General features: G+C 36.8%; 1 protein-coding gene across 2 annotated transcripts; it reads right to left on the bottom strand.

Moving 5' to 3' along the window:
* Window positions 1–260: 260 nt before the first annotated feature.
* LOC110697999 (protein RICE FLOWERING LOCUS T 1-like) lies at window positions 261–12,833 on the bottom strand. Of its 2 annotated transcripts, XM_021875399.1 has the most exons (5): window positions 12,479–12,833; window positions 12,290–12,351; window positions 11,962–12,002; window positions 9,495–9,658; window positions 261–553 (listed from the first exon to the last, which is right to left on the bottom strand). In XM_021875399.1, exons 1-5 carry the CDS (start codon window positions 12,692–12,694, stop codon window positions 485–487), a joined length of 552 nt encoding a protein of 183 aa, XP_021731091.1. In that variant the 5' UTR covers window positions 12,695–12,833; the 3' UTR covers window positions 261–484. The 2 variants fall into 2 exon arrangements, with proteins under 2 accessions (XP_021731091.1, XP_021731090.1); XM_021875398.1 differs by lacking the exon at window positions 261–553 and having other exon boundaries at window positions 9,414–9,658; window positions 12,479–12,826.
* Between the last annotated feature and the right edge of the window lie 1,943 nt (window positions 12,834–14,776).

Genomic DNA, 14,776 nt, shown 5'->3' with positions numbered 1-14,776 from the left:
AATTTATAATTGTATAAGTATTTATTACTTGATTCGTATTTGATATTTTAGTAGTCCATAGTTACATAATCCATCATCTTATCTCTTATTTAGTTTTGTCATTCGTAACAGTTAATTGTCAAACAACCTTCTCTATGTGGGAACAACTTTCACTTACCACTATCTTTTATTACACTATCTTTTCAGTGTAAAAAATGTAGTATGAATGATGATCATAAGAAAAAGAAGTTTCAAAATTTCAGGGTTTGAAGGGTCGGGGAAATACATAAGAACTTTCAAACTTTTCTTGTTATATTGAAATTAATCTAACAAGATTCTTCGCACATACACCCTTGTAACAAAAATGAAAAGCAATAATTATTGATACATATAGGCGATTTCGCTACATTAAGGACCAAAGCTAATTAATAACCAAGTATCGCCAACAACGTAGAATAGATGCTTACATGTTCCTTCGTTTTATATAGAGTAGAAAGCAAAGGATTTAACGTCTTCTACCTCTATAATTGCTCTCTCTTTGACATGTGAAATACATGGCCGAGACCGTGATAGGCTTATCGCGTACCTAACAAAAATAACCTGACTATTCCTTCTAACTGTGTAGTAGGGCAAGTAAGGATCGAATCCCAAGAGACTATGGTTCATTCAATTAATCAGACTCAATTAATCACTAAGCACGTCACCAATCAATAATGGATGATAATAATCAACTAATATATTAAATAACACAATTAACTAGAGGAAATATTAATCAATAAACTAAAGCATCCAAGATCAAGCATTACCACGATTATGATTGATAAACTAATAAATCTACCCCCAATATATAAATCAATTGACAAGAAGAAAAGCAATCCCTAATAATAATACCAAAGGTCTCTTCCAAGTTATCAATGGCTTCCCAAATTAACTATCAAGCCTACTTCCGTGGAATCAAGCGAATAAGGGACATTAAACACCATGCCTAGATTCCTAATTATTCAATCATCTACTTCCGTGATGATCTTCAAACCCTTAATTGGAATAACCTAATCCCGTTAATACCCAACTTCCGTTGCAATAAGAACAAAGGGATGATAACAATACTAATTATTCCTAATCTAGTATTGGCATAAACACAATCAATTAAGCATGTCAATTGGGATTATTATTGGGGAATTTAAAGATCTACTTTATACATCAATCATAATCGGGCTTAGCAAGATCCCGGATTAAGGAAACTACTCACACATCATAATAAAATCAAAATCAAGTTCAAAAACAAGAAACAGTAAAGAAAACATATTTAGAGAACAGTGAATATCAGAAAAGAGTGAAGTAAGATAAATACCAATTACTCCAATTGAAAGAACTCAAATTGTTGATGAACAATTGATTAATCTGGGATTAAAAGATTGAAATTGCTTAAAGGAAATAAAACTAGGGTTCTTGAGAGTTTTCTAGGGCTTAAGGAGAAAAACTAATGAAAAACTCACTCTAAGAGTTAATTACAAAAGGGTATTTATACCCTCAAAAGATAGAAATTCGGAAATAGCTGAAATCGCGCAATCTTGAACATCGCCCGGTCAGACCGGGCAAACCTCGCCCGATCGGGCGGAGGAAGGCTGCGTAAAATACGACAGTTTTCCTTCTTTGCCCGGTCAGACCGGGCGAACCTCGCCCGGTCGGGCGCGCGTAACACGTTTCCAGAATTGCATCTTCATAACTTGACTTCTTCATCGCCCGGTCTGACCGGGCGAAGCCTGCCCGATCGGGCGCGCGTTGCACCGTTCAGAATTGGGCTTCTTCCTGTGAACTCTTCATTGCCCGGTCTGCCCGGGCAAGCCATGCCCGGTCGGGCACTCCACATAAATTGCAGTTCTTGGCTATCAACTCTTCCGAATCTACTAAAAACACGTCCAATTGCCTAGAAACGCTTCATATTCCTGAAAAGCTTACTAAAACAATCGAATACACTAAAGAAGAGATTGTTAGCAAGAAATGGCTCCGTAGAGCTCAAAACCATATAAAATTACTAAGTAAAACCGGGGAAAACCATTGTATAAAACACGTATATCAAATTCCCCCAAGCTAAACCTTTGCTTGTCCCTAAGCAAAGCAATGAATAAATAAATCAATACTTCACCCCAAAAGCAATTCAAATCAATAAATACGATTAAAGGTAAACTCGACAGTTATGCATCAAAGTCAACCAATCAAATCCATCTGACTACTCATCCTGTCTGACAATAGTCAAATAGAGCAAACCACAAGAGCATATAGAATTCAAGACTAGTGTTCACACACTCAACTCTCATTTATGTGGCGAGTAAAAGATATACTCGATCGCTCTCCATCCAACTCCTTTAAATGTGAACAATGCCCTCCCAAACTCACGCACTCGTGTGTTTAAAGAAAACAAGCACTCAACCTAGCAGTCGACTCGAAATATATCAAATCATTCTTTGCATTGGAAAACAACTAATTTCACATTCACACAACTCTATGCACAAAGGTCAGAAGGTCTTCAAATCTTGTAATGTAAGGCTAGGATAAAAGGTAGGAAATATTTGGGAAAATGTAAGAGTAAAGCTATGCTTAAGGGAGTCAAAATCCTAATAAATAAAACCAAGATCAAAATGAATTAATGACCAAATCATCTCCAACACAACTCAACTCTACCAAAAATTCACCAAACATCCAATTATATTAAAAATTTCCAACACTTAAAATTTCACTCATATATACAAAATATAAAATTATAGAACTTGAGTTAACAAACAAACTTTGAACTCTCCTTTTTTTTCTTGAGCAGCCTTCAATTAGAACACTTGAACATTGAAACAATTTTTTCTTTTGCTCTTTCTTTTCCCTTTTTTTTCATCTCACATTGGAATTTTTTCTTTGCACAATAAATTTTCAATTTTTTCAATCCACAACAATAAGAACAAATAAAAACTTCTCAAATCCACCCAAAATTGTGCAGATTACATGCACACTACAACTCCCTCACCTCACTCACTATTAGCTCCCCCAAGCCAAGCTTGGGACTAGTAACCAATGGGGCTTAAATAGGCTTGTAATGTGGCAAAATAAACAATAAAAGGGCACAAGCAACAACATGGGTAGCAAGAAGGGAACAAATGTATCTAATATCGTCTGAAAGCCACCTAGAGGAACAAATGCCTTCGTCCTCCTCAATGTGCATATTAATGAGTCATGCAAACATTACTCAAAGTTATAAACCAATACTCAACTTCATTGACATACCAGGAACTAACACACATTCCTAACCAAATCAACTAGTCAAGCACTATATTCACAAGTAGTTGGGCAAAATTGACTCATGTTAAGACATCCAAGTAATCAAACATCAAATCATGGCTAACCTATCCACAATACTCGTCATCATATACCAAGAATTAAAACAATTTTCATGAATGGGGCACAGGGAAGCATGATTTATTATTCATTGGATCGTATTTTTTGTATGTTTTTTTTTTTTTTAAGATAAAAACAACTAAAATAACTACACTAAAATAAAACAAGAAAGATAAGAGAGATAAGGAGAGAGAATACCACATGTACGAAGCAACTCCCCCAAGCTAAATGCGGCAATGGCCTCATTGCAGCTTAAGGAGAGCATAGGAATCTCGACGGCTCCTCAAAAGGAAGCGGAGAAGAAAAGAAGACGCTGAAATCCCTAATATAAGCCCGCAGGATTCCGTCGCGCCCGATCGGGCGAAGGAGACTGGACTTTTTTTTTTTTTTTTTTTTTTTTTTTTTTTTTTTTTCAGATTCTGCTACTCGCGCCCGATCGGGCAGACATTGCCCGGTCTGATCGGGCGGAGTAAAGCTTAGCTTCATATTCTCTTTTTGGCTCTTTGTTTCTCGCGCCCGATCGGGCGGACTTTGCCCGGTCTGCCCGGGCGAAGAGCAAAAAACGCGGTAACTCGATCTTTGACTGCTCTCTTGACATCCCACTCGTATTCATCCTCATTGAGTTTGTGGTGAGGAAGAGAATGTGATATCTGACTTTTCTTCAATAGGATCTCCCGCTCGATAGTGCTTCACCCTTTGTCCATTGACTTTGAAGGTGCCCCCGGTGTTGTTCCATAATTCAATGGTGCCATAAGGATATGCTTTGTAGACCGTGAAAGGGCCCGACCATCTTGACCTGAGTTTCCCTGGAAATAGTTTCAACCTTGAATTGAATAGAAGGACTTGCTCTCCTTCTTTCACAGAATTTGGAGGGGGAAGTTTCTCTATTACCTCTACTTTGGCTTTGTCCACCTCAATCCCTTTGTTTGAAACTACATGGCCTAAAACGATTCCCTGTTGTACCATAAAATGGCACTTCTCCCAGTTCAATATCAGATTGACATCCTGGCATCTATGGAGCACCTTTGTTAGATTATCAAGGCAAATATCGAAAGATGAACCATAAACAGAAAAATCATCCATAAAAACTTCCATAGAATTTTCTATGAGACCTGAGAAAATAGCCATCATACACCGTTGGAACGTGGCTGGGGCATTACACAGTCCGAATGGCATTCTGCGATATGCGAAGGTGCCATATGGACATGTGAATGTAGTCTTTTCCTGATCACAAGGGCGGATGGGGATTTGAAAAAAACCGGAATATCCATCCAAGTAACAGAAAAAGGAATGGTTAGCCAATCGTTCGAGCATTTGATCAATGAAAGGCAAGGGGAAATGATCTTTACGGGTGGCTTTATTTAATTTTCTGTAATCAATGCACATCCGCCACCCTGTAACAGTTCTTGTGGCAACAGGCTCGCCTTTGTCATTCTTGACAACTGTCATACCTCCTTTCTTTGGTACTACTTGTACAGGACTAACCCACTTACTATCTGAGATAGGGTAGATTATTCCTGCAGCAAGCAATTTGAGAACCTCTTTCTTGACTACCTCCATCATAGTTGGATTTAGCCTTCTTTGAGGTTCTCTAGAGGAGGCATGATCGTCCTCAAGAATGATCTTATGCATACAAAAAGAGGGATTAATACCCTTGATATCATCAATGGTATACCCAATAACATTTCTATATTTTCTTAAAACAGCGAGAAGTTTCTCTAATTCAATGTTATTAAGCTCAGCATTAACAATAACAGGGTATGTATTTTTAGGACCAAGATATGCATATTTAAGATTAGATGGAAGGGGTTTCAACTCTACCTCGGGAGGCGTCGAACTCTCCCCAACACTCGATGTACTAAGGACTTCCTTGACTGGAGCGATGATTGGATTAGCTTTTGCGTCTTCTAGTAGCCTCGTGTACTCCCTTACTTCCCAATCTTCATCATGGATACTCCCTATCAACACCGTTTCAAGAGCATCTTCCTTTTTGATCAGGGGAAGTTGTTCTTGTTGTAGATCATCGAGGACATCCACTTGACAAATAGTCTCACCCATAGACGGATTTCCCATAGCATTCAGTAATGAATACTCCATTTTCTCATCCCCTACTTCAAATGTTATTTTCCCATTCTTCATGTCAATAATTGCACCTGCAGTAGCTAAGAATGGTCTACCAAGAATAATAGGGACATGGGCATCTTCTTCCATTTCCATAACAACAAAATCACATGGAATAAAGAATTTACCAACTCGCAATGGAACATCTTCAAGTATACCGAGGGGAAATTTAACTGACCTGTCTGCAAGTTGCAGAGATATCCTTGTAGGCTTTAGCTCACCCATTTGAAGCTTTTCGCAGATGGAGAGCGGCATAAGGCTTACACTTGCACCAAGATCGCATAGCGCTCTATTGATCTCTATATCTCCGAGCTTCACTGGGATTGAATAGCTGCCTGGATCACCTAGTTTCTTAGGAAGAGTGTTTTGCAGAATGGCACTACATTCTGCAGTTAGAGAAACAGTAGCATTCTCTGCAAGCTTCTTCTTGTTAGATAGCATGTCTTTCAAAAACTTTGCATAAGAAGGCATTTCAGAAATTGCATCCAAGAACGGTATATTAATGTGAAGTTTCTTAAGGATGTCTAGAAATTTACCGTACTTTTTCTCTAACTTAGCCTGGGCTAACCTCTGCGGGAAAGGGACTCTTGGCATGTATGGGGCGAGAGGTGGGATCGGTTCCCGTGGCTTTTCTTGAACATCATTCCTTGGAATTAGGCTGTCTGGATCTCCCGCCCGGTCGGGCAGTGATTGCCCGGTCTGACCGGGCGAAGAAGAGCTGCTTATGTTCTTCTGTTTGTCTGGAATTTCTTCTTGCGCCCGATCGGGCGGACCTTGCCCGGTCTGACCGGGCGAAGAAGAAATTCGCACAGTCCCCTGTTTTTCGTCGACTGCTTCTCGCGCCCGATCGGGCGGACATTGCCCGGTCTGACCGGGCGAAGAAGAATTTTGCAAAATCCCCTGTTTTTCACTCATTCCCTCAATATCTATCGTTGATGGTTCCCTTACGGGAAGGTCTTCCAACTGTTTTCCACTCCTTAAAATTACAGCATTCATGTGCCCCTTTTGTGGTTGCTCTTTTTGGCCAGGAAACGTACCTGGTGTTTTTGAAGATTGGCCGACTTGATGAGCAAGTTGGCTTATTTGATTTTCCATGAGCTTATTCTGGGCTTGTAACTGTTGGATGGAATTATTTGTGGTGTTGATGAAGTTCTCCATCATTAGTTCGAGATTGGATTTTTGAGGGAGTGGTTGCATAGGTTGCATGGGTTGTTGTACTAGGGGTGGTCTTGGTTGAAAACCAGGTGGATTATAATTGTTGTTTCGAGGTGGGGGCGGAGGTGGATTTTGCTGAGCCTGGGTGTTTTTGTATGAGAAATTTGGGTGATTCTTCCAACCTTCATTATAAGTATTAGAATGGGGATCGTATGGTCTTTTAGGGTTGGAATTGTAGAAGGCATTGGCTTCCTCAATTGATACCTCATTCGAATTTCGTGGGCAATTAGGTGCGATGTGACCTTGAGTATTACACATTTGACAAGTTTCTAGCACATTATTAGAAGATCCAGTTTGTAATCTATCGAACTTGCTTGAAAGTGCCTGCACAGAACTAGTTAAAAGAGTTAGAGCATCAACATCTAATTTACCTCCTTTCTTGACACTATTTCGGCCGCCTGGGTGATAGTTGTCATTGGCTGACATCTTCTCAACCAGCTCCTTTGCTTCGGTTGGATTTTTAGTTAAAAGGGAGCCTCCAGATGCGGCGTCGATATAGATCCGGAATTCATGGGTTAGACCGTTATAAAAGGTTTGGATTAACATCCATTCAGGTATGCCATGATGAGGGCACTGTCTCTGTAATCTCTTGAATCTCCTCCATGCGTCATATAAGGATTCTTCATCTGATTGCCTGAAAGTGGATAGCTCGTTCCTTAATCTTGCAGTCTTTTCTTGTCCCAAGAACTTGACCAGAAAAGCTTTTACTAGTTTATCCCATGTATCAAAGGAACCAGAACCCTCATCTCTTAACCATTCCTTCGCCCTATCCCGTAATGAGAATGGAAAAAGGCGAAGTCTAAGAGCATCATCTGTAACACCATTCAGCTTCATAGTGTCACACTTTTCCAAGAAACCATCTATATGATTCACTGGGCAATCAAGAGGTGTGCCAGCAAATGAATCATTGGATATGAATTGAATAAACTGCGGTTTCAATTCAAAATTCTGAGCGGTGATAGGTGGTCTAACAATGCTAGAAAGGAGTCCGGTTGTTGTGTCAGGGATACCGTACTCCAAAAGAGACTTTGTTGCTTGGTCTTCCATATTTCTGTTACCTGCTCTTCTTCTACTTCTTCGTCTTCTTGCAGTCGCTTCAATTTCTGAATCGAGAGGCACTAAGTCGTCTGACCCTGAGCGACGTGTTTGCATACAACAAAGAACTAGGCAAAGAACATCAAAAACACAGGAGGCAATAGCCGAAGCAACAAACAACGCTTAGTAAAAACGAATCACGGAAAATCAATATGAAACCGTTATTCCCCGGCAACGGCGCCAAAATTTGATAGGCTTATCGCGTACCTAACAAAAATAACCTAACTATTCCTTCTAACTGTGTAGTAGGGCAAGTAAGGATCGAATCCCAAGAGACTATGGTTCATTCAATTAATCAGACTCAATTAATCACTAAGCACGTCACCAATCAATAATGGATGATAATAATCAACTAATATATTAAATAACACAATTAACTAGAGGAAATATTAATCAATAAACTAAAGCATCCAAGATCAAGCATTACCACGATTATGATTGATAAACTAATAAATCTACCCCCAATATATAAATCAATTGACAAGAAGAAAAGCAATCCCTAATAATAATACCAAAGGTCTCTTCCAAGTTATCAATGGCTTCCCAAATTAACTATCAAGCCTACTTCCGTGGAATCAAGCGAATAAGGGACATTAAACACCATGCCTAGATTCCTAATTATTCAATCATCTACTTCCGTGATGATCTTCAAACCCTTAATTGGAATAACCTAATCCCGTTAATACCCAACTTCCGTTGCAATAAGAACAAAGGGATGATAACAATACTAATTATTCCTAATCTAGTATTGGCATAAACACAATCAATTAAGCATGTCAATTGGGATTATTATTGGGGAATTTAAAGATCTACTTTATACATCAATCATAATCGGGCTTAGCAAGATCCCGGATTAAGGAAACTACTCACACATCATAATAAAATCAAAATCAAGTTCAAAAACAAGAAACAGTAAAGAAAACATATTTAGAGAACAGTGAATATCAGAAAAGAGTGAAGTAAGATAAATACCAATTACTCCAATTGAAAGAACTCAAATTGTTGATGAACAATTGATTAATCTGGGATTAAAAGATTGAAATTGCTTAAAGGAAATAAAACTAGGGTTCTTGAGAGTTTTCTAGGGCTTAAGGAGAAAAACTAATGAAAAACTCACTCTAAGAGTTAATTACAAAAGGGTATTTATACCCTCAAAAGATAGAAATTCGGAAATAGCTGAAATCGCGCAATCTTGAACATCGCCCGGTCAGACCGGGCAAACCTCGCCCGATCGGGCGGAGGAAGGCTGCGTAAAATACGACAGTTTTCCTTCTTTGCCCGGTCAGACCGGGCGAACCTCGCCCGGTCGGGCGCGCGTAACACGTTTCCAGAATTGCATCTTCATAACTTGACTTCTTCATCGCCCGGTCTGACCGGGTGAAGCCTGCCCGATCGGGCGCGCGTTGCACCGTTCAGAATTGGGCTTCTTCCTGTGAACTCTTCATTGCCCGGTCTGCCCGGGCAAGCCATGCCCGGTCGGGCACTCCACATAAATTGCAGTTCTTGGCTATCAACTCTTCCGAATCTACTAAAAACACGTCCAATTGCCTAGAAACGCTTCATATTCCTGAAAAGCTTACTAAAACAATCGAATACACTAAAGAAGAGATTGTTAGCAAGAAATGGCTCCGTAGAGCTCAAAACCATATAAAATTACTAAGTAAAACCGGGGAAAACCATTGTATAAAACACGTATATCAGACCGGCATACGAAGATCGTAACGTTCAGCAAATTCTCTGGTGAAGAAGTTTTGACGCCACCCAGGATGACTGATCGTTTTTGTTTCATGATGACGAAATACCACAAACACAAATCTATGTATTCCCAATGAAGGTCTTGGGCTTTCATAAGAAACAATTTCTTGCCCTACATGGATATAGTATACCATTAACACAATGCATATGCATAATACATATGGGGAAGAGGAATTACAAGAATTTGTCATGTTACAATGTGACAATGTAACTATTTTACACACCAATCTAGCTATTCCCTTTGTTTTACAGAATGGTATTGAAACTATTGATTAGGAATCAGGATTGAAACTAAGCTGGTAAGAAATTGAAACTTTATTCTTAATACCTAGTAAATGGTGGTTGTTTAAGAACGATTTTTTTTTTTATTTATTTATATGTAGAGATTTGGTATGAGTTGTACCTATTTCCTCTACTATTGGGCTTTTTTTATCCCCGTACCTTGTACGTTGGGGTATTTCTTAAACAAACATTAGGTATATGGGTTTTATGTATTTCAAACCCATACATATTATCTAGCTAGGTCACGAATCACGGTAATAGAAAATTTTGGGGGTTATAAAGGGCCGGGATTACTCAAACAATCCCATGACCTAATTTGATTAGTTAATTGGAGATCATACATATAGCTTCATACCTACGGAAATGCAAAACAAGGCTTAAATAAAGAAAAGGCACCTCAAGTTAGGTGAGAAATTCTTGAGGTGAAGGGCACATCAAAAACCAGATCAAAAGGCCAGGCATTTCAAATGAGCATTCTCTAGGATGTGTTTTGTCACCACAATTGTTTGATATATTCCTTAGACCTTGTAGTTTGAATTTTTATATCTTATTGCAATCAAATGAGTTCCACAATTAGAAGTTTTCTTATATTTCTAATAAGTTTCAGATTATATAAATTCATACTTACAAATTTTACAATTTTAAAAAAAAATAAAGAAAATAAGCCAGATAGCACCTTAATTCACCCCTTCCCAATAGGATTATGATTGGCAGAGAGTCCATTATGCATAAAACACTCTAAAATATTTCACATTCGAGTCATAAGAATGACGGAGAAAATATGGTCAAAAAAAGAAAATTATTTTTATTCCTTTTTTTTTTTAATTATTATTATCGTCTTTTCTTAAATCTTGCACCCAAATATTATACACTGATTGGACTTGTATTATTACTATTTTTTTTCAGAATAGCTTTATTTATAGAAAGAATTGAAATATTTTTAGAAAGAAATGAAGTATATATAACAATATATATTTTGAAACTAACCGTTATGTTCTGTTGAAAATAAAATAAATAAAAAAAATATAAAATAAAATAAAATAAAAAACTATATATATTACACTCGTAAACCCCTAATCCCTACTCTTTATTTTTACTAAAAAATTAATATTTCTCTTATTATCTTCTAGCAACAAAAACTAAAGAAATGAGTATAATTAATTGAAAGTGCAGCAAATCATTTTTTTTTAACACCTTTAAAAAAAATCATTTATTTTAATATTTTTGATAGGAAAGAAAAGCAAAAGGTTATTATAAAATGATTATTTTATATTTTATAATTGGAACTATTTTGTTGCAATTTTTTTTTTTTATAATATTGTTGCTTATCAATTAATAAGGGAAAGAAGAAAAAGGGAATCTTGTTTTCCAATAAAAAAAAAATTAAAAATAGGATAAATAATGAGGAACACATGTAAACACCTATATAAAAAGTAGTTAGCTTAGATCAAAACACGGAGGATCTATAAACTTAAAACTTCCATGATTTGTTCCACTAAAAATTGAGGGTTCAATCAATTTATTATTATTATTATTAAAAATATACAAACTATAAAAAAATATTTTGTATTTTATATAATTAATATATTAGAAAAAATATATTGATCATTTCAAAAAAAAAAAAAAAAAAAAAAAAAAGGGGGATGTCTTGGTGCACGTGGATTGCTAGTCAGTTTTTGTTTTTATTTTTTTCATGTGTCATACAGAGTCTTCTATTTCTCTGTGTTCTCCTAAATCTTCATTTCTACAAAAACGGATCCCTGCAATGCACGGGCCAAATTATATATATAGATTTCAAAATTAGAAAGCTGCTTCATAATACTTGCAACACTTCTCTTTTTACATTTAACAATGCACCTTTTCAATCGTTAATATCTTTAATTATCAATGTGTAAAAATTATAAGAATATGAAAGTATAAATTGAGACGGGTAAAACAAGATCCCACATGACTATATTTTTCCTAACTTATGAATCACTAAAGTTAGTTAAAGTGAGATATATGAATAATGTAAAAGTCAAAGTGTTGCAAGAAAAAAAAAACGAAAGAAGTATATTTTTTTTAACTTAATTGCATTCTTTCAAATATATACGCCCTATGTGGGGCTTCATTGTTTTGAAATTGTTTACTTACCATAACTGATGCTTCCAGTCGCCGGGATGTTCGTCACCAACCTGAATAATGATTAACCAAAAAACAATTTTAATTTTAAATCCCAACTTTCAATCATTAATTACGTCCAATTTAAATATTGTATTGTGCATCAATGCGTCATAGATAACCCAAGATGGTACTCCCATATAGGTGTACACCCGCCTTGCATGAACAAACGTAAGTGGACTAATGGTCTTGTGAACACCGACCGCACCACTACCGATATTACCGTGTTCTGGATACTCTCGGGTGTATGATAGATACTACGGTTATCAAACCACGCCAAAAGAATTTTCTAATAACTTACCAATGCAAGTATTCTCTTTCGTTTGGATTGCCAGGACTTGGAGCGTCGGGATCTACCATAACCTTCATATTTTTGAGATAAGAAAATTGTAAATATTATGGACTGCGCCACATAAAATTGATCACATTTTATAATACAGATCATATATAAACCAAAGTAAAGAAAGAATAATAATTCGAAGGTAATTACCAATGTATAGTAATAAGTTGTCATAGGATCGTTACCCTGAATTTCAATTCTTGGTGGGTTGACAGTTTGAGAGGGTCTAAGCTCACAAGCGTTGATAACTTCTCTAGTTTCGTAAAAAATTCTAAGAGTTGCAAATTTAATAAAGGGATCTAAAACATCTCCAATTACATCGCCTAGAACAAGTGAATCTGTTGTTCCACTTCTAGGCATTGACATATACAAATGATATGATGATGAAAAGGTAAAAAAAAATACCACACTAAGTGTTTCTTACACTTTTTGAGTTCCCTATGCTACCGACGTGTGTAGTTTGCTGTTATAAAATAAAAATTATATGCTCTATTTATAGGGTTTCTGTAGGCATCAAATTTATTCTCCGCGTCCCTGAATTAATAGGGCACATTTGATTGTTTTAGAGAACAATTGGACATTTAATTTGTTGTTATTACTTTTCTTCACTAGCTAGGTGGTTTATACTATATACATTACTTTTAAGCCATTTAACATTTTCTTTGACTTCTTAATAATATATGCTTCCTCTGTTTTCTAAATATTGCATCGCTTGCCTTTTAAAGAAGTTTAACAAATATTGCGCCATATCCATTTTAGAAAAGAAATTATTTGTGTTCACACTATAAAAACCTTATACACCCTACCTTTTAACACTTGATTCTTTAGTTTATATTTACAATCACATGGGCAATTTTGTACTTTTACCTTTCTCTCCCTTCCTTATTCCCACTACCAAAAATTTTATGCCCAACCCTTATGGTGCAATATTAAAAGAACGGATAATATCATATCCCTAATATACAAAGCCGGTCTCGTAGTCAGATCACGAGACAGCGACACTTGGCATTCCAGTTTTTTGCCAAGTGTCACGCCACGTAGGCGAAAAATAGATATTATTGTGACACATATGATACTAAGTAAGCAATTTTTGGATAGATATTTTAAGATAAAATTGTTGTATAGAGTTTTATTATTGATAGAATTTTAATATTTCCTACATACAAAATTAATCATAACTTTTAATAAATATCATATAACTTTGTTTTATTTCCATCATCAAATTCGTTTTAAAAAGTTCTTTAAAATAAGATCCACTTATAATGTACTGCATATTACACAACCTTTTATACGTAGCTGGTCAAACCGTGTCACTAACTATTACAAGAGTTACTTCGTTAGTGCTATAGGGATAACTTGGTCGGTGTTATAGCGGTTACTCAATCAATGTTATAGATAGGGGTTACTTAGTCATTGTTAAAGGTTACTCAATTAGTATTAAAGGGGTTACTCGGTCAGTTTTATAGGTATTACTTTGTCCGGCCAGATTGTGTGGCTAGCCGCATACAAAATGCATTATTATTTAACTTATTTAAGACAACATTAGAGCCACTACTAGAAATAGGCCGATTTCCGACAGAATCATTCCGACGGACATAAATTCCGTCGGAAAATTCGTACTTTCCGACGGAATTAGGTCTGTCAGGAAATTCCGTCGGAAATGGTAGGTTACGACGGAAAATCCGTCGGAATTCTTGCGACGGAAATGAGTTCCCTCGGAACTATAAGCTTCCGACGGAATATTCCGTCGGAAAGTAAAATTTCCGGCGGAATTATAATCCGTCGAAAATTTCCGACGAAATAATCCCTCGGAAATCCCAAAATTCCGACGGATTTTTATTCCGTCGGAATCTTATTTAAAAAAAAACCATAAAAACCCGAAAACCCTAATCCCCCTCCCCTTTCATTTCTCTTTTCTCTCTTCTCTCTTCTGCCTCTTTTCCCTTTCTCTCTCCTTTCCTCCTCTTCTCCTTCCTCTTTCTTCTCCCCGTAATCTCTCTCCTCCTTCCTCCTCTGATCTCTTCTCTTTCTCCTCTCTATTTTCGCTTCGCTTCTCCTCCTCCTCCTTTTCTCTTCTCTCTCATCAACCACAATAACCAAGCCGCCATTAACGAAGCCGCCATTGTCATTTTTAAAGGTTTTTAAGGTCAATTTCGACCAAGAAAACTCTAAATCTAGAGGTTTTTGGTCGAATTTGGCCTTATTAACCAAGTTTGAGGTGAAGTTCGAACCTATTTCAGATTTTGAGGTAAGTTTTCGTGATTTTAATTTTTTTTTGTTTTTTTTTTAAATTGGTGAAATTCGATTTCCGGTTGGTTTTTGTGGTAGGTTTCGGACAGTTTGGGTGGTGACGGTGGTGGTTTGGGAGGGTTGGGAATGCCGAGGTGGGTGGTGGTGGTGGGGATCTGGGATTTGTGGTTAATTTCGAACGGTTTGGGTGGTTTTGAT

This window comes from Chenopodium quinoa, unplaced genomic scaffold, assembly GCF_001683475.1.
Source record: "Chenopodium quinoa cultivar QQ74 unplaced genomic scaffold, ASM168347v1, whole genome shotgun sequence".
Classification (NCBI taxonomy): domain Eukaryota; kingdom Viridiplantae; phylum Streptophyta; class Magnoliopsida; order Caryophyllales; family Amaranthaceae; genus Chenopodium; species Chenopodium quinoa.
Note: the sequence above shows the minus strand (reverse complement) of the source record. Positions and strands in the feature narration are given on the sequence as shown.

What these genes read in the sequence shown, in the direction of transcription:
- LOC110697999 (XM_021875399.1), bottom strand. Translation starts at nt 12,694, where the DNA reads ATGTCAATGCCTAGAAGTGGAACAACAGATTCACTTGTTCTAGGCGAT. An exon ending in GAAAGAGAATACTTGCATTG is followed by an intron (nt 12,003 to 12,289) that starts GTAAGTTATTAG and finishes ATCATTATTCAG; the next exon opens with GTTGGTGACGAACATCCCGG. An exon ending in GTTACGATCTTCGTATGCCG is followed by an intron (nt 554 to 9,494) that starts GTCTGATATACG and finishes GTACGCGATAAG; the next exon opens with CCTATCACGGTCTCGGCCAT.